Source organism: Lacerta agilis, chromosome 11 (genome assembly GCF_009819535.1).
Source record: "Lacerta agilis isolate rLacAgi1 chromosome 11, rLacAgi1.pri, whole genome shotgun sequence".
NCBI lineage: Eukaryota > Metazoa > Chordata > Lepidosauria > Squamata > Lacertidae > Lacerta > Lacerta agilis.
Window position 1 is genome coordinate 7895366 of NC_046322.1, and position 26234 is coordinate 7921599.

Sequence of the window (26234 nt, forward strand, 5' to 3'; positions counted from 1 at the left end):
ATTGCATTCATTTGTAACTAAACCTCAGACTTCTCCCAGTGTCTGCATGCACAAGATAGATTTCCCCTATCTAAAAACTAGATTCGGGGAGCTTAATAATCCTGATTAGAAGATGCATATTGAACAGCCCTGAGAAAATAGTTATCTTTCATTACCAGGACTCCTTTCAGTCTTGACCGGGAAGCTTTTTTGGCACTAAATTCAGTGACAGTTGTAATGCAGAACTGCAGTGTGACATTCATCCTCAGTGCTCACGAAACATTTGCATCGTGGCGGAGAGTGGGAGTGGCACATTTTCCGGGCCGGTGCTCAAAACTCAAAGTGTTTAGCCAAAAGGTGGGCACCTCTGTTCTGTGTTGATGTTGTACGGGAAATGGGCGTCTACATGGGGATTACGTTCCTGACCCCCCGCTCTGCACCTGTTATGCCCCCTTTTCCGGCCACTTCTGGGTTGCGGTGATGCACGTGTGCGCAGTCGCACACATATTGAACACACGCAAAATGGCCATTGCCTGTACATGAAACTTTGCTCAAACTGAGCTGGCCTTTGTGTGGACGGAAACGTGCTTGCAGTGCAGAAACAAATGAAGAAAATGAAGCCTCCCCTAATGATCGGAATAAATTATGGAGATTCAGGGCACCGTTCCCATTGGTTTCAGTGGCGAACTCCTGAGCATTTGCCCAATTCCCCCCCCCCTCCCCTGGAACGCAAAAGTGCTTTGCTTTAACTCGATTATGTCTCAGGTGTTTGCATACTAAGTTGTCCATAGTTGTTTCCGTTTGCAAATAACTTCCTGTTTGCTTTGACAGTAATGAGGCAGTAGAGGGGAACGCGGTAAGGAATGCGCATAGAGCTGTTTCCAAGCTTTTCTGCATACTCCTGAGGACTAGAAAGTTTGTTTTAATAGCAATAATGAACACTCGGGATTCTTGGGCTGTAAAAATCCATGCCGGATATTAGATCTGGTACTTTTGTGACAGATGCATGGAATCTGCATGCAATACCCTGCTGCAGAATTTGGGGGCACCTGGATTCACAAGGCAAAAGCCCTGACATCTGGCAGCTCTGATTAACGGACCTGAGAAATGCACACACACACACACACGTGCGCACACATTGCTCTCAGCAGTAGGCACTGCTGAGGCAGCACAGCGTAAGTGGTACCTGCTGCGTACACTGTTGCAATATACTACGGGTAATTTTGCAAGCCGAGGAATATTTCCCCCCCTTTAGCACGATGATGAAGAAAGCAAACAAAAGACAGGAAATTAAAATTTATGCAAACACCAGGGTTCCCAGAGCAACGATAACAGAGCCGCATTGTACATATAGATGAAAGCATAAAAGTTAATGCCATGTGCAGCTATTGCAAAGCAGTAGACTCGGGGGCAGGCAGTGAGAGGTGGAGGCACCAGGGGCTAGGTTACATTTACTCCGGGACCAATAATACTGAATGGACTTCTCTCCCCCACACACACATTTCCCCCCCTTCTTTTAATACTCTAAAAATCCCAGACATAGCATTGCATTAATGTTGTGACCAGAGGAGTAAGGAGGAGGGAAAATTTGTTTGCTGGTGTGCATTTGCCCATGGAGTTATTTGCATTTCATGAGGCGCAAACGATGCCTTTTCGTATCGTAAATGCCATAAACAAGCAAAGTGGCCCAATTTGGAGGTTTCAGAACAGTCTCAAAAGAGAGGCTGTTACATTAGTGCAATCCTATTTCCCCCGGATAGGTGGATAGATAGACCGATAACATTAGAGTAAATTTCAAGAGCTATGTGGCTAAAGTTTGCGCATACTGGCTCAGTAGCAAAACAGCAACCCCAGATGATGATAGATCAAGGGCCAGCAAACTTTTTTAGTGGGCGGCCAGACTATATTTTGGAGGGGGGAAATGATGCAAGAGCACCACGAGCCCCGGGGGCTGTTTACCTGTGTCTTGCAAGCAGCAGGGGATGGAGGCGATGGCAGAGGGACGATGACCAGCACACGAAAGGGCTCTGGAGAGGGGCTGCTTAAAATGGCAGCTACTCGAGCACTGATGCTGTTGGCTGCAACAAAACCCAGTCCCCTTCCTTCTCTCCCTGGTGGGGAGAAGCCAGGAGGAGGGAGGGAGGAGGCGCCGGCGCCACCGTGGGAGGGAGAGGGAAAGAACGTGCGCGCTGGCAATCCATGCGGCGATTTCCTGACCATCCACGGGCTGGATCCAGAAGGCAATTGGGCCTGATCCGGCCCGTGGACCTTAGTTTGACTACCCATCAGATAGATAGATAGATAGATAGATAGATAGATAGATAGATAGTGTTGTAGCGTGGGGATAGTGATTTCAACAAGTGATTTCAGCTCTCTGACATAGCAGGCAGGAGACAGTTTCTTCATGTAACACTCTTTATTCAGGCAAACAAGACTGGGGAACTGAGGAGAGGGAAGCTACATTTATAGGGACATAAGACTGGCTAGAAAGGATACATTTTGGAGGGAACAATCTCAAGCGGTCACAAAGCTGCCTTTTGGTGGGAACCAATAAGACAGAGGATCCAAATGCAGCAACTTGAATGAACCAATAGTAGCTGTTCCTTCTGGAACAGGAAGGCAGTTACTTTCCCCTAATGTGAATACAGACAATAGTAATACAGATATGATAACCCTTGAATCAATACACAACAGATAGATGATATAGGTGTGTGTGTGTGTCAGTAGAGCAGTAGAACTATTCATCTCAGGGTCATCAGTCGTTGGACAAAAGTAGGGTTGCCATATTTCAAAAAGTGAAAATCATCTTCTTCTTCTTCTTCTTCTTCTTCTTCTTCTTCTTCTTCTTCTTCTTCTTCAATAATATACCCATTCAAAGAGTGCAAACACAAAAGAGATGTCGTCCCGAAGCATTTGCTTTCCATATGAGGTAGTCAGCAAAGACTACGAGAGGGATAAGACATTAGAAGTGGTGGAGGATGTTTTGGGGTGTGTGACCAGTTTTATTTCTCTATAGTGCATTCATTGATACATACTCAATTCAAAGTGTTGGTGCTGACCTTTAAAGCCCTAAAGAGCCTCGGCTCAGTATACCTGAAGGAGGGTCTCCTCCCCCATCATTCAATCCGGACACTGAGGTCCAGCTCCGAGGGCCTTCTGGCGGTTCTCTCACTGCGAGAAGTGAGGTTACAGGGAACCAGGCAGAGGGCCTTCTCAGTGGTGGTGCCCTCCCATCAGATGTCAAGGAAACAAACAACTATCTGACTTTTAGAAGACATCTGAAGGCAGCCCTGTTTAGGGAAGTTTTTAATGTTTGATGTTGTATTCTGTTTAACATTCTGTTGGAAGCCACCCAGAGTGGCTTGGGATGCACAGCCAGATGGGCGGAGTATAAATTATTATTATTATTATTATTATTATTATTATTATTATTATTATTATTTAATCACAACATGTGTTAAACAATCCCACTCTCCATTCATCCTCACTCATATTTTGCATTTATCTGCAAACACACTCTGCCCTGAGGCTTTGCAGCTATTTACTCTCGTTAATTCAATCTGCAGTCTTTACTGGTGATGGTACAATTTCCTCCTCAGGTGTAGAAGGGAAACCATTTGTGAGTTAATACATATCCTTAATAGAGGAGGAGGAATCAAAAGCTCCATCACTCTGGAGTATTAAAGCCTCAATGTATATTATTTCTCCTATCTGCATAGATAAGGCAAACATACCTTTTAGTGATAAATCAGAATTAAACCTTGAATTGACTCAGATAATATAACAAAGCCAAAGCAAGACTTTTTAAAAAAATGCTTGGCAGAAGGTTTGGGGGTTTTTTGGGGGGGAGGGTATTTCTCATTTGCTGATTTTACATGTGTTTTAATAAAGAAAAGTCAATCTTAAAATAATCAATCCACATTTTCTTCAACTTCCCTCCTCTCCTTCCTGCAGTTGTTTTATATCTAGTTATTAACTTCCCATTATATTCCCTTTTAATTACTCTTACAACACTGCTACTACAACCCTGCTAATGTTTTAAGTTGTTGACGCTGCATCTTCAAATAATTTTCTCCACTCAGTCATAAAAAGTCTCCCTTCTTGATTTCTTCTACTTTCGTTAAGTTTCGCCATTTCTGTGTATTCCATCAATTTTACCGGTAACTGTCAGTCCTCTTTCGGTTGGAACTGTTTCTTCTTTCCACCTTTGGGCGTATATCATGAGAGCCGCTGTTGGCAGCAGTTTAAGTCTGCAGTCATCATTGAACTCAATGGGACTTGTTTCTGAGTAAGTGAAAATGCACAAGTCCCACGTGGGCCATTTGGGGAGCTTTTCCCTTTTGTTAAATTATTTAGTTAGTTAGTTAGTTAGTTAGTTAGTTTGCTTTTTACATCTGCATACTTCAGGGCTCCACCCTCAAGGATGCCGAAACCTCATTTTCTCCCACTGTGGCCCAATTTTGGCACCAGTCCTGTCAGCAAAGGGACACTAAGTTCACCGTTAGAGGCTGCGGTTATTGTCAGTTAAATGTAAGCCTTCCATTCATTGGGCCTTCATGTTTGGTTCTTTGACTGCCCATTGGATTCATAACCTCTGCCCCCGCCTTGGGTGGCTTAGGACGTTTCTCCCAAAGCAGAACAGAGGGATCATTCACGATTCCTCCATTATGGCATCTTAACTTTTGTGCAGAGTGGGTGAGCCCCAGAATATTGGCTGGAGGAAGCGTGAGTCACTCGTGCTTCCTCTGTTGCCTCATGAGGCGAATATCCGAAGCCACCTCTTGTCTCTCTAGCTTAGGAGAAGACGAGAGCGTGTGAAACATCATCTCACAGTTGCACATGCCCAGGCTTGGGAAGTGAAGTAATTGGAGCAGCCTTCCTGCCAAGAACATAGAATGCCAGTTTGACGGAGCTGCGCTGGCGGCCGGATTGTTCCCAAGGTCAGGTTGCTTGTCACGGCATATAAAGCCCTACAATGGGAAATTTGCATGGTTCACTTTTCTCAGCAAGCCAGCCCAGACAACTCTGCAGATCAGAAATGAACTCCTGATCAGATTGTGCACTTCTCCGAATTTTGCAGTGTAAACCTGATGGGCATGCAGTTGAAAATACATGTTTTATTGCATCCTTTATAGAAAAGTGCATTGAGAAGCATTGCACTGAGAGATATGCAACTGGGGGAAATGAGTAAAATAATGTGTATAATCTTAAATGCAATTTTCTTGGGTGTTCTCTTAAGAAATCCACACAAAAATTGGGTAGAACAGACCAATAACTTGAGTTTCGGTGAAAACGAAATGGGATGAATCTGGGCTGATCTGTCTATCCCTACCTACGCAGCTTATGTCCTAGATACTTGGATGGACTCTCACATAAACCTGACCAAACTTTACGATCAGGTAGGGATGCCCTCTTAACGGTGCTTCACTTGTCTGCTGTGCAAAATGCAATGACATGTGAGAGCAAGGTGTTTGGCTGCAGGAGTTGCGTGTTGAGACCCCGCAACCACCCCCTCGAAGATAAATAAAGACACCAGGATGCAGAATATATGGTTAATGTTACTGGGCAAATTTTGGCCACAACTTTATTGGTTACAGAATGTGAGCGGTAATTGGCTTAGGCATTGGATAGACCAGACTATATCTGACTCCTGCCCGATGCGCAGGAAGTCTGGTAAGGGTAAACCACTGATAAGGGGAGCCCCATCAATGCAGACAAACTCAAGTTCCCCCTGGGTTCCCAAAGGGGTCGTGGCATGGCTCTAGCCCTGCCCCGGGCTTTGGATGAGATCCACACCCCAGGTTTCCTTTAACGGAATACCCTTAAGCTTGGAGGGGCAGGCGATGGCTGGGCCTCTCCTCTCCCAACATGAGGTCACCCAATGCCTAACTGCAAATCTTACAAAGTTTTGATGATTGCTATGAGGTAGGCAAAAACCAAATGGGCTAAGCCAATCTGCCAAGTGGAAAAAATCCTACCAAGGCCCCTCAACGGCGACCAACCGAGGTCCATAGCAAGACCAGTGAAGAAACCTGAAAGCAGGGAGGGAGGGTGGGAGATGGAGGAAGCGAGCCAAGAGGAAATCTCTTGGCTCGCGCCCCCATTTAAAAGGGTTCCGGCCTTGCCTCCCCAGCCAGCTGATTGGCTGGCTGTTGGAGACGTGGCCGCGATCCTCCGGGCAACGTGTGACAATGTCGCCGACCTTCTGATCTGCAAGCCCTAGGCTCTGTGGTTTAACCCACAGCACAATGCATAGGGGTTGTCTGAATCCTGCTTTTGTGAGCTTGCTAGGATTACTAGATGTTAGGGTTTGGTGTCTACTCGCTGAATGCTGGAGTGTGTTGCTGAACCACCACGGAAATGACCCTCCTATTTTTAGGCTATTTAAAAATATTTCTATCACGAGTTTCTCTCGAAAATCGTAAATAGGAAAGTTATGTATCGGATTTCCTTGGAAGTCAACCGAGAGGCCGAATGAAGTAGAAAGGGATGGCAAGACTTATTTAACCGCATTAGTTTGAGCGGGGCTGACTCTGCGTAATCCATCAGCGTAGAGGCTCAGAGGAGGAACACGGCTGTTTCCACATCTCATTTGCATAATGGATGAGATGTGAAACGAGTCCGAGGGAAAGAGAAGCAGCCCTGAAGGGACTGAAGTTTATCATAGCGCAGAAGAGGTCTCTAAGATCGTTGCCTTAAATTTCCGCTAACAAGATGACAAATTAATTGTTCTGAATTGCCGCATCAACCGAAATAATAATAATAATCTGAAAAAAATGGCAAAACGGGCCCGTTTGATTGCAGTAGAGGCGGCAGATTTGTGCGTCGTGTCTCTGAGCATTTGCGTTCCGGCACACCGTCTTCTACGCTGCTCCTTTAAGAAGCTTCCCTCCGTTCTAATCTGATATTGGGCCTCAGCTTTATTAGTGAGGCGAGCGAATCGACTCTATCAGGCGAGCCTCAGGACATCCAGGAATTGATCATCCTGCAGGAATAACCGCTTGGTGTTTATTAGCTGGGGAGTTCATCACTATCACTTTCCTTCATCCGATTCCTGAGAGGTTTTTCAAAGCTATCATTGTGGCATTAGCTCTTCTGGGTTTGCTAGCAGAGATAAAGATCCGGGAGATCTAGGTAATGATGGCTCCAGCACACACACAAGCGCACACACACACACACACACACCTCCTCCTCTTTCTCTCTCTGCAGAATTTAGAGCAGGGATAACGGATGTTTTCATCCGTAAAGGAGACAATATGAGCGTGTTAGCCACTACTAATTGTCATGTGATTAGCATAATTTGCATACCATGCCATTATTCTTTTCACCTGTCAAACAACTGCCAGTGGACCCATTGCCCTGTCTCTACATTATTCTTTAAAAAAAAAACACAGAGAGAGACAAAACAAACCAACATTACAGTATTTTTCTGTATATAAGACACCCGCCACATGTATAAAACAACCCCTATTTTTTTAAACCCCAAATTTAAAAAATCAATATTTTAAGCATCAAACTGAACAACTTTGAGCTTTTTGCGGGGAGGTCGCCCAAAGTTAGGGTTGCCATATTTTAAGAGCCAGAGCTTTCGCCATCCGTGTATAAGATGACCCCCAATTTTTGACTTAAAAAAATAAAATAAAATACAGTGGTACCTCGGATTAAGAACTTAATTCGTTCTGGAGGTCCGTTCTTAACCTGAAACAGTTCTTTTTTTTTTTTATAAGATTTTATTATTTTCCAATAAAAGAAAAAGAGAACAAAATACAACATCAACACATAACATAAACATCAATAAAAACACAATAAACATTAAACATAATCAACAATAAACATAGTCAACATTCAAAACAATAACAACAATAAAAACATAAAAATAACATATACAAACCTTAACCAATATCTTTCTTTGAATATTTCTTGTTTCTAACTTCTCTGTTTGGGGACTTCCCCCGTTCCCTCCACTGTCTTCAAAAAACATATACTTCTTCAAGGTAGCTTTATATATTGTTCAATTCACTTTTACCCAAATTTTAATATACTTAGCTTTTACTTAGTCAAATATCTCAATAACTATGTATCTTATCTTAACAACCTATCTTAACATATTTTGACACATACATCTTTCACATAACAACAATTCCTCTTACCATTCATATCTAACACATATCTACCAAAGCCGATGTTCTGTTTAATTCTGCTCAAATATTCAGTTTAACTGATTTAACTAAATAGTCTTTAAATTTTTTCCACTCCTGCGACGCCTTCCCCTCCCTCTGGTCCCGGACTCTGACGGTCAGTTCTGCGAGTTCCATGTATTCCATCATCTTCATCTGCCATTCCTCCACCGTTGGTATCTCTTCACCTTTCCATGTTCTCGCCAATAAAATTCTAGCTGCTGTTGTGGCATACATGAAAAACACTCTATCCTGACTGGGTATCTCTTCATTGGTTATGCTCAGGAGAAATGCCTCTGGTTTCTTACAAAAGGTAACTTTCATTACCTTCTTAAGCTCATTGTAAATCTTATCCCAGAAAGCGCTTACCGCTGGGCACAACCACCACATATGAAAAAAGGTACCTTTCGCATGTTTACATTTCCAACATACATCTGACATTTTGGTATTCATCTTAGCAATCTTAACTGGTGTCAAGTACCATCTATAAACCATTTTCATTATGTTTTCTCTTAAACCATGACAAGCAGTAAATTTGATACCTTTTTGCCACAATCTCTCCCAGTCATCCATCATAATATTATGTCCTACATCTTTTGCCCAATCTATCATTGAGGATTTAACCAGTTCATCTTTTGTATGCCACTCTAGCAGAAGGTTATACATTTTGGAAAGGTTTTTGAAGTTCGATTCTATCAGTTCTGTTTCCAGTTTTGATTTTTCTACTTGAAAACCAACTTTTTTGTCCATTTTAAATGTTTCATAAACCTGATAATAGTGCAGCCAGTCGGGGACCTGACTTTTTACTTGATCATAGCTTTTTAGCTTAAAGGAGTCCCCTTCCTGCTGCAATATGTCCATATATCTTAACCAGTTTGCAGACATATTCGGTCTCTTATATGCCTTGGCCTCCACTGGAGAGATCCATCTAGGAGTCTTTCTCTCTAACAAGTCTTTGTATCTAGTCCAAACCTGATATAGGGATTTTCTCACAATATGAGACTTAAAAGTTCTGTGGATTTTAACCTTGTCATACCAAAGGTATGCATGCCAACCAAACATATTATCATGTCCCTCCAAGTCCAACACATCAACGTTCTCTAGTTTAAACCAATCCTTTAACCAGCAAAAGGCCGCAGCTTCAAAATAAAGCCTTAAGTCCGGCAGGGCAAAGCCTCCTCTGTCTTTAGAGTCTGTTAAAATCTTGAATTTTATTCTTGGCTTTTTGCCCTGCCATATAAATTTCGATAGGTCCTTTTGCCATTTTTTAAAACAGTCTAGTTTGTCCAAAATTGGTATGGCTTGGAATAAGAACAGCATCCTTGGTAGGACATTCATTTTAACCACTGCTATTCTTCCCATTAACGACAGTTTAAGTCTTGTCCAGATCTCCATATCTTTTTTTATCTCCATCCACAATTTTTCATAATTATCCTTATACAGGTTCAAGTTCTTGTTTGTGAGATTGATACCTAGGTATTTTACAGATTTGACAAAATTGAGGCCTGTGGCTTCTTGAATTCTTTGGATCTGTTCTGCACTCAGATTTTTACCTAAAACTTTGGTTTTCTGCTTATTTAATTTAAAGCCAGCTACAAGTCCGAATTGTTCAATTAATTCCAAGGCTCTGGGGACACTGCCTTCTGGTTCTTGCAGGGATAGCATCAAATCGTCCGCGAAGGCACGTAATTTGTATTCCTTCTCTCCCACTTTAATTCCTTTTGTCTGTTTATCTTTCCGAATCATATTCAGAAGGATTTCCAGGACCGTAATAAAAAGTAAAGGGGAGATAGGGCACCCTTGTCTTGTTCCTTTCTCTACTTCAATCTCCTCCGATATCACACTGTTTACAATAACTTTTGCTCTTTGTTCTGTGTAAATGGCCTTAATGCCATTTAAGAATTTTTCTCCAACTCCCATCTTTTCCAAATTCTTTTTCATAAATGTCCAGGATACTTTGTCAAAAGCTTTCTCTGCATCAACAAACAATAGTGCTGCATCTGTGTTTATGTCTCTCTCCAATTTTTCTAAAATGTCCACAATGATTCTCGTATTATTACTTATTTGCCTTCCTGGCTGAAACAGTTCTTAACCTGAGGTACCACTTTAGCTAATGGGGCCTCCCACTGCCGCCAACGCACAATTTCTGTTCTTATCCTGAAGCAAAGTTCTTAACCCGAGGTACTATTTCTGGGTTAGCGGAGTCTGTAACATGAAGTGTCTGTAACCTGAAGTGTCTGTAACCCTAGGTACCACTGTACTCTTATACATGGAAAAATACAGTATATTTATTGGGGAATAAGGAAAGAGATTTCATAGAGATTTGGGGAAAGGGCTTCAGCTCAGTGGTAGGATTTGGGGGGGGGGTGTTTCAGGGACTAGGAGGAGTTCTGAAAGGCTCTCTCCAGACTGGGAAAATGGGTAATAAATAGCACGATGAAGATGTTTAAATGTATCAATTCACACTGTGGCCAAGAAAACCCCACCAATCTTAATGTCACATATTCAGTGATGGGGGTTCTGAACTGGCAGTGACTGATCAAGGAAGAGTCTCCAGATCTTAGTGGAGATGTCAACCCAGTTTGCTGCAGTTGGGCAGGTGGGGTGGAGAGGTATATTCTGCGTCAGAGATCCTTAAAACAAAATCGAAAATTCTTTCCAGTAGCACCTTAGAGACCAACTGAGTTTGTTCCTGGTATGAGCTTTCGTGTGCATGCACACTTCTTCAGATACACTGAAACAGAAGTCACCAGATCCTTAAATATAGTGAGGGAGTGGGGAGGGGTATTGCTCAGAAGGGTGGTAGGAATGGGTGATCAGCTGATAGGTGTGGAAAACCTGTTGATGACTCTTAAAGGCTGTAATTAGTCTTGCAGGGAAAGGCAAGTGGTGGGATGGCTAAAGATAGCTTTGTTATGTATAATGAGATAAGAATCCAATGTCTTTGTTCAGACCAGAGATCCTTAAGAAGGGGATTGGGATGAAAACAGTGCCCTTGTGTGCAGAAACCACAACTGAGATACAGTTCCAGTTGGTGCATCTTAGCAATGATACTGTGAGGTGAAGATGGCATGAAGGAGTCTCCTTCTTTGGAGGTCTTTAAGCGGAGGCTTGACAGCCATCTGTCAGGAATGCTTTGATGGTGTTTCCTGCTTGGCAGGGAGTTGGACTGGATGGCCCTTGTGGTCTCTTCCAACTCTATGATTCTATGAAAAGGTGAAAGCAAAATGGGCATAGCTGGAGGAAGCAGCGGGGCACCTGCCCCCCAATCAAGTAAATAAATAAATATACTAAAAGTAGAAATAATCAGAATATTTGAAATTGAAATGCTCACTGAGGTCACTTGGATGATGCTGTGCTGCATTCTAGCAAGTTGCAACTGAAGATTTTGACAGGTTTTTTCCCCTAAGCACTTGGGGTCAAAAAAAAAAGCAACTGTTGTTGAAACATTTCGTTCCGAATCTGCTAGACGGAGCCAGAAAGAGCATGAAGAGCATTGGCAAAAATCCTGGCAATGCTCATGATGGGGCTGGAACAACTACCCTCCCAGAAAAGGCTACAGCATTCCAGGTATGGGGGGTGGCCTGGGGGAAAGTCCTGAGAGTTGCATTTGGCCACCAAGGCCATCAGTGTAGAGCAGGGGTCTGCAAACTAAGGGCCACAGGCTGGATCTGCAATTGCTGCTTGGATCGGCGCAATCACTTTTTTTTTCAGGCGCCATTTTTTTCCAAATTCCCCCCTCCCTCCCTCTTCCTGGCTTCTCCCCACCCTGCAGAGGAAGGGTGCTGGGCTTTGATTGGAAGCCTCGCCGCCCACCTGCCAGCCTCTCCCCATGGCCATGCTGTGGGCTGGAGCTTGGTACATCTGCTGGCCCCACACTTGGCTCCCAGGAAAGCTGGCCCGAAAAGGAGAGGCGGCGCCGCCGCCAGCTCCCAACCGCAAGTAGAGAGGAGGAGGGGGAGGGGAGGGGCTGGGGAGAGAGGAGGAGGAGAGAGAAGCCCCCTCCACTGCACGCACACACGCTGTCCGACCCGCCACTAGGTCTGGGGGGACGGTGAACCGGTCCCCTCCAAAAAAAGTTTGCTGACCCCTAGTGTAGAGAGCAATGACAAACCTAGACAGCATCTTAAAAAGCAAAGACATCACCCTGCCGACAAAGGTCCGTATAGTTAAAGCTATGGTTTTCCCAGTAGTAATGTACGGAAGTGAGAGCTGGACCATAAAGAAGGCTGATCGCCGTAGAATTGATGCTTTTGAATTATGGTGCTGGAGGAGACTCTTGAGAGTCCTATGGACTACAAGAAGATCAAACCTATCCATTCTTAAAGAAATCAGGCCTGACTGCTCACTAGAAGGACAGATCCTGAAGCTGAGGCCCCAGTACTTTGGCCACCTCATGAGAAGGGAAGACTCCCTGGAAAAGACCCTGATGTTGGGAAAGATGGAGGGCACAAGGAGAAGGGGATGACAGAGGATGAGATGGTTGGACAGTGTTCTCGAAGCTACCAACATGAGTTTGGCCAAACTGCGAGAGGCAGTGAAGGATAGGCGTCTCTGGCGTGCTCTGGTCCATGGGGTCACGAAGAGTCAGACACGACTGAACGACTGAACAACAACAACAAGTGTAGAGAGTAGGTGCTGGGACAACTGTTTGCCATTCAGCTGAATTCAGCTCCTAACAGCATGTGTACCAGTGAATGGAAACTTCCAACCCCGGGATCTTATGTGTTGCTGCAGTACAGCTAAACACATCTTTAGAAGTTATGATGCCTCCCCTAGCTCCCCTTGTCCCATATGGGATGTTACTATACCTGCGTTAAGCGCAAGATCAAAAGGAATGTGCTCTCTGTATTTTCAAAGTTTGGCTTTTTCTGAAAGTGGTAGTGCATGTGGTAGTGCATGTCATAAGGGGCAGAGCGCGCATTTCTTTCAGAAACAGCAATTACTTCTCTTTGCTGCATTTATCATACTGTAATTCCATTCTCTCATTCGGCCTCTGAAGCCACGCATTGCTCTCAAAGATCCACTTAAGATCTTCCATTTTCTTATACCTTTCTTTTTAAAAAAAACACACACAGAGAGAGAGAGAGATTTCTTGGATATCACATTTCTTCTGAATCTTTATTCAAGATAGTAATAAAAATGCAAATAATCTGACCCAGCCAATGTTTCAGGGTGCATCATGTTGCAAACGCAGCACCTTAACTAAATTAAAAAGCAAAAGACCGCAAAGGAGTTTTGCATCGGAGGTGAGCTATATGCATCAGTTTATAAAATTAGCAGACCTGTAGAGTTTGGAGGAAGCAAAACCCTGGAGGAGCTTATCTCCTGCGATAATCTTCTGCTCTGGAAAGCCTTATATGCCAGTCTGTGACTTCTTTTACAGGAAGGTTTGTGGCCACAATCCTATGCAGCTGGAAGTAGACCTAATTATACGGAACTAGTTTCCCAAGTAAACATGCATGGGGTTGTACCGTTAGACTTCCGTGCCCACACACTGCAAACCCAGAAGTAAGTGTTCCGGTTTGCGAACTTTTTTCGGAAGCCGAACGTGCTCCGTTTTGAGTGTTACGCTTCCGATTTGAGTGACACACTTCTGTTTTGAATGTTATGCTGAGGTCTGACTGTTTTTGCCATTTATTTTGCGTTTTTGTTTCTTCGGCTCTTTAACTTTTCACTTTTGGAATTTGGAGGGAGAAAAGTGCAGCTATTATTCGGGCCCATATGGTAAGTTTCTCTTTTTGGACTTTCCCTCGATAGTTGTCCACAAAACCTTCCTGTGCAGATTTCAAGCAGAACAATAAACGCTGCTGGATATTTTCCCAAACAGGAGTTAGTTTTATTTATTTTGGGGTTGGGGGGGGGGACCCTGAAAGGTCAGGCCACAAACGACTCAGATGTGATAGATGTTCCTAAATCGAAAGCCCTCGGCATTATTACCTAACCACATATCCTAACGGAAGCATAAAAATGTGTAAATCACCTGAGTCAATAGGCTCTCTAATCCAACAGCTTCTGGGGGCCTTTAAAATCTCCCCTCTGTGCATACACATGCACAAACAGTTGATTCAAACCATCGATTGGCCTTGGTTGGCAAACTTTCCTGCCAGTTATAGGCATCTCTCTCTGCAGTCACCACATTCACAGATGGGGGGAACCACACCTCTCCTGCTTGACACACAGTCCAGAGTCAAGCCCCCTGCTTAGTGTATGCATGCTTTTTTGGGGTGGGGGGAGTGTCTCAGACACCAGTTGATCACGGAATTTTAGAGCTGGAGGTCTTTTAGTGCAGCCCCACTTCCCCAGTGTTGTTGTTATTGTTCAGTCGTTCAGTCGTGTCCGACTCTTCATGACCCCATGGACCAGAGCACACCATGCACGCCTATCCTCCACTGCCTCCCGCACTTAGGCCAAACTCATGCCAGTCGCTTCGAGAACACTGTCCAACCATCTCATCCTCTGCCATCCCCTTCTCCTTGTGCCCTCCATATTTCCCAACATCAGGGTCTTTTCTAGGGAGTCTTCTCTTCTCATGAGGTGGCCAAAGTACTGGAGCCTTAACTTCAGGCTCTGTCCTTCTAGTGAGCACTCAGGGCTGATTTCTTTAAGAATGGATAGGTTTGATGTTCTTGCAGTCCATGGGACTCTCAAGAGTCTCCTCCAGCACCATAATTCAAAAGCATCAATTCTTCGACAGTCAGTCTTCTTTATGGTCCAGCTCTTACTTCCATACATTACTACTGGGAAAACCATAGCTTGTAACTATACGGACCTTTGTCGGCAAGGTGATGTCTCTGCTTTTTAAGATGCTGACTTCCCAGTGTAGGATCTGCAATGAAGGATGCAGTGACAGAACCATCCCCTTATAGATAGCTGGCTGCCTCACCACTGCTTAAACATGTCCAGCAGTTGAGAGCCCATCTCTGGACCACTGCCAAGCAGCTCTTCCCATTAGGAAGTTTCTCCCAGGCACCTCTTGGGTGCTGGGCTCAGCTGGCAGCCTTCCCCTCAGATAGCCCCTTTATAGCTGCTGGATTCTGGCAGGAACTATGGACCAGAATGCCCTTCCTAAACCTGCTGCCCTCCAGATTGTGTCTCGGACTTTCTCACCAGCCCCAGCCAGCCCATGGACTAGTCTTCCCCCCTATGGTATGCAAGTGGGCAGGGACTTTTCTCAGTGTGCTTCAAAACATGTAGGGTTTTTTTAGGTTTTTAAAATATTTTTACTAAAGATTTTCTTGATTTACAAAGGTAGTGCAATGTCTCTCTCATATTTTTCCATATAACATTTTTACAAATCAGTTTTTGTTCTTGAGACATTAGGAAGAAAAGGGGGGAGAGGTGGGGGATGGGGAGATAGGTGGGGTGGGGTGACGATGTTTTTATTTTACTTAATATGAGTAGAGTTTGGTGTCAGCATTGTGTGTGTAGGTTCTCTGTTGTGCGCTTGTGCTCCTTTGGCAGTGAAAGAGGTCGGGGTTGGCGTAGGGTGTGAATGTTCATTTGTGGTTGGCTGTGGTGATCTTTGGTTTCCTGTGTGGGTGGGGTTGGTGGGTGTTTTGGATCAGGTTCGCCATATTGATTTGTATGCTGTCGGTAGATTTTTGTCATGGTCTTGTTGGGCTGTGTGTGTAATGAAGGGGGACCATACCGGGGTGAAGGTGTCTTCTTCTGTTTGTCCCCATGTCAGTTTCAGGTTACTGGTTAGTTTTTCTAGTAGGGCTGTTTCCCATACTACTTGGTACCATTGGTCCATGTTTACTCCTGACAGGTCTCTCCAGTGTCTGGTTATGGTGTTTCTGGATGCTGAGAGTAGGTGGGTTATGAGTTCTTTGTGTTGTAAGTGGGCATTATTGTCTTGGAAGATGTTTAGTAAGACCAATTCTGGGGTGGTTTCTAACACTTGCTTGGTTATTTTACATATTTCTCGTGTGGTTGTTCTCCAGAATGCCGCTCTCTCTCGGGGTTCACTCACCCAGCCGGACTCTCCCTCTCTGCAGGCAAAAACAGGCATGCGCATTCTACGGCGTGTTGTGGGCAGCACTTTTCAATTGTGAGCTCCGCTTTCTGGAGTGTCTGTTCTCTGGGCAGAAAACTGCTACCACTGCACTTTACATGCCATGTCTGTCTTCACCCTGAGTTCACTTGTTCAGAACTTGTCAACAGCCTGCCTTTTGGCCCGGATATTACTTTCCGTTACTTAGCCACCTCTTGCACAAGGTTTCACTGCAGCTGGGGTGGGCTGAAGTCAGTCTTCAAAGGCCTACTTTCTTTCTTTTTTCTTTCATTCCTTTTTGCCAGACCCCCTGCGGTCCATCAATGTGTTTTAAATTTGCAATGAAAAGAGTGCATATTCAGGGTCTACAAACAGGTATGGAATAGCTAGTCTTTATTATGTGTGCCTGAGCTTTTTGCCCTACTTTTATTTATTTTTCTATTGTCTTGCGATTATACCCCACCATACTTCCATCAAGGAAGCAGACGTGTGCTTCCCATCCAAGCACTGGCCAGACCCAGACCTGCTTAGTGTCAGCAAAGTGTTGGGCTGATGTTTCTTCTTGCCATACCATGATCTTGCAAGAGTCCACCCCAGTAGAGAACCACAAGTGGTTCAACTGGACCCCTGCATTACAGTTATTGACAAGTTCTTGAGTATCTTTTGGGTATTTCATGGAAAACGGCCATAGAAAACTGTTTGCCAGTCTGGCCCAATATAGTCTACTCTGACTGCTAGTAGATTTCCAGGCTCTTTCCCATCAACAGCTATCAGGTCCTTGTAGCTGGAAATGTCTAGCATTGAACCCAAAGCACTGAGCCACAAACCCTTTAACTTCAGGCTAACCTCTAGTGGGGGACACGGGTGGAGCTGTGGTCCAAACCACAGAGCCTAGGGCTTGCCTATCAGAAGGTCGGCGGTTCGAATCCCCGCAACGGGGTGAGCTCCCGTTGCTCGGTCCCAGCTCCTGCCCACCTAGCAGTTTGAAAGGACGTCAAAGTGTAAGTAGATAAATAGGTACTGCTCCACTGGGAAGGTAAACGGCGTTTCCATGAACTGGTCTGGTTCAGCAGAAGCGGCTTAGTCATGCTGGCCACATGATCCGGAAGCTGTTCACCGGCTCCCTCGGCCAGTAAAGCGAGATGAGCGCTGCAACCCCAGGGTCATCCGCAACTGGACCTAATGGTCAGGGGTCCCTTTACCTTTACCTAACCTCTAGTGGCTAGGGAGATTTTTAAGTGCCCAAAGAAAAGGAGTTCCAGTTACAGGTGTTCCAGAAAAGGAGTTGTTGTTGTTCAGTCATTCAGTCGTGTCCAACTTTTTGTTACCCCATGGACCAGGGCACGCCAGGCACGCCTATCCTTCACTGCCTCTCGCAGTTTGGCCAAACTCATGTTAGTAGCTTCGAGAACACTGTCCAACCATCTCATCCTCTGTCGTCCCCTTCTCCTTGTAAAGGAGACATGCTGCCAAAAAAAGACGACCATACATTAATTTCTATGGATGCATGCCATACCCTCCAACAATTCTCTGATGAAAATAGGGACACCCGGTGCTATTTTTCTAGAAAAAGAGGTGCCGTAACTCACCATAAACACCTCCCTCGTTCTCTTAGAATGGCAATGGTGCCCACCTGAGAGGTAAGAAAAGGCCTTGGGAACACCCTGTTCCATATCCTCCGACGTTTCTCTGATGAAAATAGCGACACCCAAAGGCAAAACGGGACAACCCAGGATCGAAACAGAAACCGGGGTGGCTTCTGTAAATCTGGGACTGTCCCTGGAAAATAGGGACACTTGGAGGGTCTGGCATGCCAGTTTAGAAATTATTATAGTCTAAATAGAAATACAATACATCTTGCCATAGGGAGGAGGGGCAATACCTGTGTGCCTGCTCAGTGTGCTCTCCAGACACTGCCAAGTGTTGATGGCCATCTTAAAGGCTTCTCCAGCTCTTCCTCCTGATGGCTGTTTTATCTCTGAACCAAACTTGGACACAACGCCCCCGGGATGGCATGCTCATGTTTGCAAAGCTTTGTTTCTTTATTTCAATCTATTTAGTGCTTTTGTAAGTTCTTAAACATGCCGCCATCTGGACCGAGCATTCGAGAAGGCGCGGGTTTGCATTTCCAAACAGGGCTGTGGTGAACGAGAAACAAGAGTGAACTCTCAAGATGCAAAGCCAGTGGTCCTGTGGAGAACTAATGTTGAGCCGAAGGGTGGGCAACGCGTCCTTTTGAAGTCGTCTGCCAGATTCGTAATGGCTCCCCAGGAGAACGCTGTTCCTCAATGATTTGTGTGACCTTGCTGGGTCCAGATAGGTGGCAACCAAGCGTGCACGCACGCCCACGAGCATCTTTGGAGGAAACCGAATAAAAATATTGAAAGTATTGACTCCCCCTGAAGGGAGTAGGCAGCACTTTGGTCTTTGACCTTTGAAGCAGCCTAGGGTAGTCAATAAAATCCGGCTGTTAGATGCTTGGGCCTGCCACTGATTTTGAGTTGGGAGTAGTTTAACCTTGAACCAAGAGCCAAGTAACCACGGCAACAGGAAGTAGGCCCCTACATCCAAGGAGAAGGGATCCATAAATCACGGGGTCCCTAATGCAAACACTGTGTGCAGGTAGAGATTTTGAGAGGATAAGTGGTTTGTGAGGGATTACCTTTGAAAAATGGATGACTGCCTCTTGATAGGTTGAAGCAGTTTCACAGAGACGTGGGTTAGGGGCGGGGGAACTAGGAGTTGGGTTGGGTTTTTTTATCAATGGAGGTCAAGAGGTTACAGCTGTTAGTTTTCATAGAGCTTTTTATACAGGATCTTCAGCTTAATTATCAACAGATGTTAAATCCAGGAGGTGGTTAGCATTGTATTTTAAATATACAAGCGCTCTCTCTCGCTCACACACACAAATTGTTTCCATCTTCGAAATATTGGCATGACTGCTAATTTGCTGCACATTTCTACTGTGTCTGACACCATCTCATGTGGTTTGTGCATTCTGCTTTGTTATCTGAAATATGTGCAGGGAAGCTGCTCATCTCGAATCACCTCAGGCTTTCGCAGTGCAAAACCATGCTTCACCGTGTTAGAATCTGTACATCTGCAATAAGGAAATCCCAGGCTTTTTCTTCCAACACAGGCACTAGTGTGGGATATTAGGGATGGATTAATCTTTCAGTTTTGTTTTATCTCAGTTTCCTACATTTCTGCAGCAATATGCAAAGCAAACAAACAAACAAAAACCTCCAGAATTCCTCATGAAAACCCATCATGGTTTGAGTATGAATTTCCCCCTCATAAACGTATTTTTGTACACAGCTTCAGCTGATCCACACGTTTTTGCAACCCATTTCGCCTAGTACGATGCATTTTGGTATGTAACTTTTGCTAATGCAGTACATTTTTGTACACAATGCTTGGGTGGAGAAGTGTGAATCTCGAAGGACAGCTATGCTTCAGTTTGCGTTTCGCTTCAAGAAGTGTGAATTAGGTAGCTTCTTGTTAAATGCAAAAAAAAAAAAAACCCACAACAACCCACCCCTCAAATTTCTTCCCCATCATTAGTAGCGGTAATAATAAAAAGCTTTTCATATTCAGGATCCACATTGAATACCAACTTTCAACATGGAAACTGCTTTTGAATTCTTAAAGCTTTCGCCCTTGGCTGTTCTGCTTTTCGTTGCCCCATGTCCAGGAATGTGAAAGTCTCAGGGTGTTGTAATTCTATGAAAAGTTTGTGCCAATGGGAGCTCCGTTCAATGGGAACACCGGGTGACTCTGGGCCAGTCATAATTTCTCAATATGCCTTGTTTTGCAGAACTGTCCTAAGGATAGAATAGGGCAATCTCAAGGTGAGACACAAATAGGATAGGTGGTGAAGGTTTGAGTGTGTTATACTCAACAAAAACATCACCTGCATGGCCCTGATGTAGCGAGAAAGCATGCACTGGGCTGGCAATGTCTGGAGGGTTGTGCTGTAGGGTAACTGGTTGGACCATAATGATATTCCTGTCTGTTCTCGTCCTGGAGAGCTAGTGTGGTGTAGTGGTTAAGAGTGGTAGACTCGTAATCTGGGGAACCGGGTTCGCGTCTCAGCTCCTCCACATGCAGCTGCTGGGTGGCCTTGGGCTAGTCACACTTCTTTGACGTCTCTCAGCCCCACTCACCTCACAGAGTGTTTGTTGTGGGGGAGGAAGGGAAAGGAGAATGTTAGCCGCTTTGAGACTCCTTAATGGGAGTGAAAGGCAGGATATCAAGTCCAAACTCCTCCTCCTCCTCTTCTTCTTCTTCTTCTTCTTCTTCTTCTTCTTCTTCTTCTTGTGATCGTGTGATAGATACCAGCATGTACAGATGCACATGGAGAAACAACCCCAAATAGCGATGTGATTATCATCTTTCCTCATATTGTTTTAAAAATAGACTTGCGAGGCGATTATGTGTTGGCCGGGAATCAATGTTTATGTTATGTCCTGAAGCAAAATGACTGAAACCCAATAATAATAATAATAATAATAATAATAATAATAATAATAATAATTCTCACTAGTATAAAAACTGTATTATTAGAAGCATGTTTACAAGCAGGGAATACTGGGGTGCAGGATTTCCTGAGAAACACAGCAGGGCATTTATTGTATATTTCTGATAAGACTAAGGTTGTGGTTTTTTTTCTTCTTCTCCTCCTGCATAATAATTGATTAGCGTTACTTATGTTTTTGCTCTCCAGGGATTGCCGGTTCGCATCTAAAAGCAGACCAGACTTCGCTTCATAATAAAAACGAGGGTTCTGCTTCTTCTGTGATGACCCGTCGAAAACCAGCATCTCTTGATAGTGTTGTGATGTCCTCCACCCCAGTATTAGCTCTTGCACCGTCGTCAACGGCAGCCGCCTCAGAAGCAGGTAATTATGTCCAAATGAGCTTGGGTGTTCGATTTATTCCTGTTTTGTTACATTTATAGCATTTATAAACATCTGGAGGACTCCACATCGACAAGTTGCAAACGGGACATGGCTGTCTCTCCCCAGTTGGAATTCCCAGAAAGTTGCATTCGGAGGCACACTGGAATTAGAGCACAGTGACTAGTCGTATTCTCAATAACCAGAGTTGATGGGCATTGTGGTTGAACAACATTTAGGAGGCACCACATTGATCACTCCAGAACTTGAGGTTGTGAGCCCCTTTGGTTTGAAGGGAATCTCTGCTAACAGGAAGGGGGAGTTTATATAGGAGTAGGCCCAGGGACACGGGTGGCTCTGTGGTCTAAACCACAGAGCCTAGGGCTTGTTGATCAGAAGATCGGCGGTTCGAATCCCCGCGACGGGGTGAGCTCCCGTTGCTCGGTCCCAGCTCCTGCCCACCTAGCAGCTCAAAAGCACATCAAAGTGCAAGTAGATAAATAGGTACCGCTCCGGCGGGAAGGTAAACGGCGTTTCCGTGCACTGCTCTGGTTCTCCAGAATCGGCTTAGTCATGCTGGCCACATGACCCGGAAGCTGTCTTTGGACAAACACCGGCTCCCTGGGCCTATAGAGCGAGATGAGCGCCGCAACCCCAGAGTCGTCCGCAACTAGACCTAACGGTCAGTGGTCCCTTTACCACCTTTAGGCCCAGGGCAGTGGCTTCAACACATCAGGGAGCAATCTAAATTGAATTTCTGCCCCATCTCTAGTCATAAGAACATAAGAAGAGCTTGCTGGATCAGGCCAGTGGTCCATCTAGTCCAGCATCCTGTTCTCACAGTTGCCTGTAGGAGGACCTGAGCACAAGAGCCCTCTCCCCTTCTTTCCAGAAACTGGTATTCAGAAGCATAGCTGCCTCTGAGAGTGGATGTGGAGCACAGCCCTCAGGGATAGAAGCCAATGATAATCCTTATCCTCCATGAATTTATCCAGTCCTATTTTAAAGCCATCCAAGGTGGTGGCCATCACTTCCTCTTGTGGGTATGGGTGTCATACGTGTAACAATATAATGCCTTAAGAAACATCCCTTTCTTCTGACTGTCCTTAACCTTCCAACCTTTGACTTCATTGGATGTCCAGTGAGAAGAAAAAAACTTTTCTCCGTCAACTTTCTCCACACTATAACTATATAATACATCTTGATCATCTCCCCTCTAACTTGCCTTTTTTCTCTACACTAAAAAGGCCCAGATTTTGTAACTGTTCCTCATAGGGGAGTTGCTTCATCCCCTTACTCAGAAGTAAGCCCAATCAAGTTCAATGGGACTTACTGGAAAAGAGGAGATGGAGAGGAGGTATGGTAGCCATCTTCAAATATCCAAAGAGCTGTCACATGGAAGATGGAGCGAGCTTGTTTTCTCCTGCTCTGGAGGGTAGGACTTGAACCAATGGCTTCAAGTTACAAGAAATGAGATTCTGACTCAACATCAGGAATAACTTTCTGACAGTAAGAGCTGTTCAACAATGGAACAGACGCCCTCTGGAGGTGGTGGACTCTCCTTCCTTGGAGGTTTTTAAGGAGAGGTTGGATGGCCATCTACCATGGATGCTATAGGTGAGATTCCTGCATTGCAAGGGGTTGGACTAGATGGCCCTGGGAGTCCCTTCCAACTTCATGATTCTGCTCCCAGGTATGCGTGTATAGAATTGCAGCCTGAAGAGCTAATGCATGGCCAGTGAATCTTCCATAGATCCAAGAAGCGGAAAGTTTGCTCATATGTTTCATTCGGATTCAGATAATGGGTGCCCTTTGCAGTGTAGCTGGTGTTCAATTAGACCGTTGGTCTGTCTGTCACCCAGATGTTGATCATTCATTGAAAACTGCAGCTGCGTTAATGAGATAGGAGATGGTGTTGAGGATATCCTGTAATTGAATGAGAATGCTTTGGGAGGAAATAAAAAATATTCTGTAATTCAAACCAAATGGGTGTCTTGAGGCCACCTATTGAACAGAGAGTCTTCTACTGCAGCCTTTCATGCAGACGCATTTCACTCCCCCACCCCACCCAATGCTGCAGCCTGCAGTGCATCAGACAAAGTTTCCCGCATCTGCACAACCACTTCAGGATTTGCACAGCTCTGCTGAACCTGTACCTTCCCATGGCACATGTTAACTTGCCCTTAGGACAAAGTGAGATTTGGTTTGAATCAGGGGGGGGGGCGCTTCTATGCAATAGCTTTCTGTATTGTTTTTATAAATGCAAATATTCTGTTTTATGCTGGTCTGTGACCGAATAAAGTATATTCATTCATTCATTCATTCATAGCTTAATTCAGTGAATGATGTGATGTCTAATTTGGCCCCACCTCTTTGGGTAAATTAAGAATGAATGGTGATAAGGTAAAGGAATTGAGATGGAATAGCTTCTTGAATGTAAGAACCCGAGATGCCCTGAGACTGAATCTTTGAATGTTTATTTGATTTAGAATATAGGTGTGTAGATATGAAAACCAGTCTTTGAAAGAGTAAACACCCACATTCTCATATATATATGAGCAAATGTCTGGTTGTTTTTCTTTTAGGATTTGCTCCTGCTTCTTGTATTGTGACAAGACGTTGGGCTTGTTTGCACAAGGCCTTTTGCTGAGGCCAAATGACATGGTAGAACATTATCCAATTATGTTTTTAAGAAAACTCAATACAACAGTGTTGGGGTTGCTTGATGTTGTTTTTAAAATGAAACCTTCCAAATGACAGAAGTGTGTGGGGGGGGGGTGTTTATATTTCTTCCACTGCATAGTTCATAGTTTTCTATTGTGAAGGCTCTAACAGCAGCTGTATTTTTAACATGGCCAGCATGGTTGCAATCCATTAGTACAGTTATAGTAGTCATTCTGGAAATGAGTCTTCATAGAAAATCTGAAGACTTCCAGGAGTGCTTGCATAGTAAAATGTAACTGAAGGTTGTGGGAACTTCTGAACTGAAGTTAATTTAGAGGGAATCTAATATAGAGAGGATTGTTTTTCACGGAATCAGAGAACTGTAGAATTGGAAGGGACCCTAAAGTTCATCTAGTCCAGGGTTTCCCAAACTTGGGTCTCCAGCTACTTTTGGACTACAATTCCCATCATCCCTGACCACTGCTCCTGCTAGCTAGGGATGATGGGAGTTGTAGTCCAGGTTTGGGGAACTCTGATCTAGTACAACACCCTGCAATGCTTGAATCACAGCTAAAGAATCTCTGGCCATCTAACCGCTGTTTAAAAACCTCCAGCACCTTATGAGGTAGTGTGTTGCACTGTTAAACAGCTCTTGGCATCAGAAAGATCTTCCTAATGTTTAGGTGAAATCTTCCCTTCCTGTAATTTGAATCCATTGGTTCAAGTCCTACCCCCCCCCCCGAGCAGCAGTAAACAGGTTTTCTCCATCATCCGCATGGCAACCCTTCAGATGTTTGAAGATAGCTATCATATCACTTCTTGGTCTTTTCTTCTTCTCCATACTAAACGTCCTCAACTGTTGCTCAGAAGGCTTTGTTTCCAGACCTTTGAATACCTTGATCACCCTCCTCCAGCTTGTCAATATCCTTCTTAAGATTGGTTTTGGCCAATGCAGAACAGAGCAGTATCATTACGGTTGAGATGTATTGACCTTGTCATTGGATGATAGTATTAGACTTCAGCCCTTGTGCTGGCAGGCAGATAGCATTGAATCTGGGCCACATACAATGTTATCTATCTATCTATCTATCTATCATCTATCTATCTATCTATCTCTATCTCTATCTCCAGAGGGTGAAAAGAAGGGAAACTCCAAAATTGCAAGTATTCAAAACTTTTTTTCCTCCCAAGAAGGGAAGGAAGCAAGAAGGCATTAGTGCTGTAACAATTCATACCTTGAAAGAACATTGGGCCCAATGATACATTAGGAAATGAAAAGTGTGTTTCTTTGCTGGAATGTTACTAATTTTAATTCATTAATTCAGGCAGTTTACTAAGGTAATATTAACGGCAAGCTTACCGGCACATTATATAAATTGCTGTTCTTCCGTGACAGTCTTTATAATAAATAATTCTGAAATATTTTCTGTTACTCTGTTCTGTATGCGGCTTCCCATCTTTGGGCCATTTTTCATAATCTGCAGCCCCGGCGAATCTTTACGCCAGCCGGCATTAATCACGCCACAACCCTTATTTTGCACATGCCCCGCGCGACAGTTTCGATTGATTCCGAGCTTAATCACCATCGTTTCCTCTCCCCTGCAGCCAGCTCGCCGCTCAAGAAGCGATTCAAGCGCTGCGAGATCGAAGCGATCCAGTGCGAGGTGCGCAAGATGTGCAACTACAACAAGATCCTCTCCACCAAGAAGAACCTGGATCACGTCAACAAAATCCTGAAAGCCAAGCGGCTGCAGAGACAATCAAAGACGGGCAATAACTTTGTCAAGAAGAGGCGGGGGCGGCCACGCAAGCAGCCCCTCTCCTTCGACGAAGACTTCAGAGACCAAATGCCAGTTTTGGAGAAATGCGTCGACCTGCCTTGCAAACGAGGCCAGAGGTTCGCGCTGAACCCTTTGATACTGGAACAAACAGCCAACAGCCACGATGCCATCGCAGCCACCATTGAGGCCGTGATACACATGGCCCGAGAGACGTCTCAACCGCCGCCACCTCCTCCTCCTCCTTCACGGACGCCGAAAGTCGGGAAGAGGAAAAGCAAAGCGCAGCGGCACGCAGAGGACGAAGTGAAGGTGAAAAGGCACCGGAAAACTAGAGGGTGTGAAAGTGAAGCCCTCCCCTAGTAATGGACGTGGCCAATCAAAAGACACAGTGCTGGGTGGTTTAGCGCCCTACGACCAAGGGACCAGGGTGCTCAGATGGGCAGGTCTGCTTGGCATCCTCCGCAGCATCAGACTTGCTCTGTATTTCAGTAGCGCAGCAGCCGTTTAAAAAAAAAAATCAGATGGGAATGACCAATAATAATAATAATAATAATAATATAATTACAATAATGACAAAACTTTGGCATTAGCCCTTAGGTGAATAGTGGGGGAGGGGTGCTGGGGGAGATGTTCAAACCTAGAGAGTCCACCAGTTTTTTTTTTTTCAGAGTTTCTGTTAACAAAAACCAGCTTTGTCGTTCTTGTGTCTCGGAAGCATCCCAGTAGAACTGGCAGTATCA

General features: G+C 44.6%; 1 protein-coding gene across 1 annotated transcript in view; it reads left to right on the plus strand.

Annotated features, from left to right (window-relative positions):
• LOC117055267 (SET-binding protein-like) overlaps window positions 1-26026 on the plus strand; it is a 78354-nt gene extending 52328 nt beyond the window's left edge. Inside the window, exons 3-4 of the mRNA XM_033164723.1 lie at window positions 20879-21052; window positions 25319-26026. Coding sequence (XP_033020614.1) covers window positions 20879-21052; window positions 25319-25854 — 710 coding nt within the window. The 3' untranslated portion in view covers window positions 25855-26026. The remainder of the gene's footprint in view (window positions 1-20878; window positions 21053-25318) is intronic.
• Window positions 26027-26234: the final 208 nt, after the last annotated feature.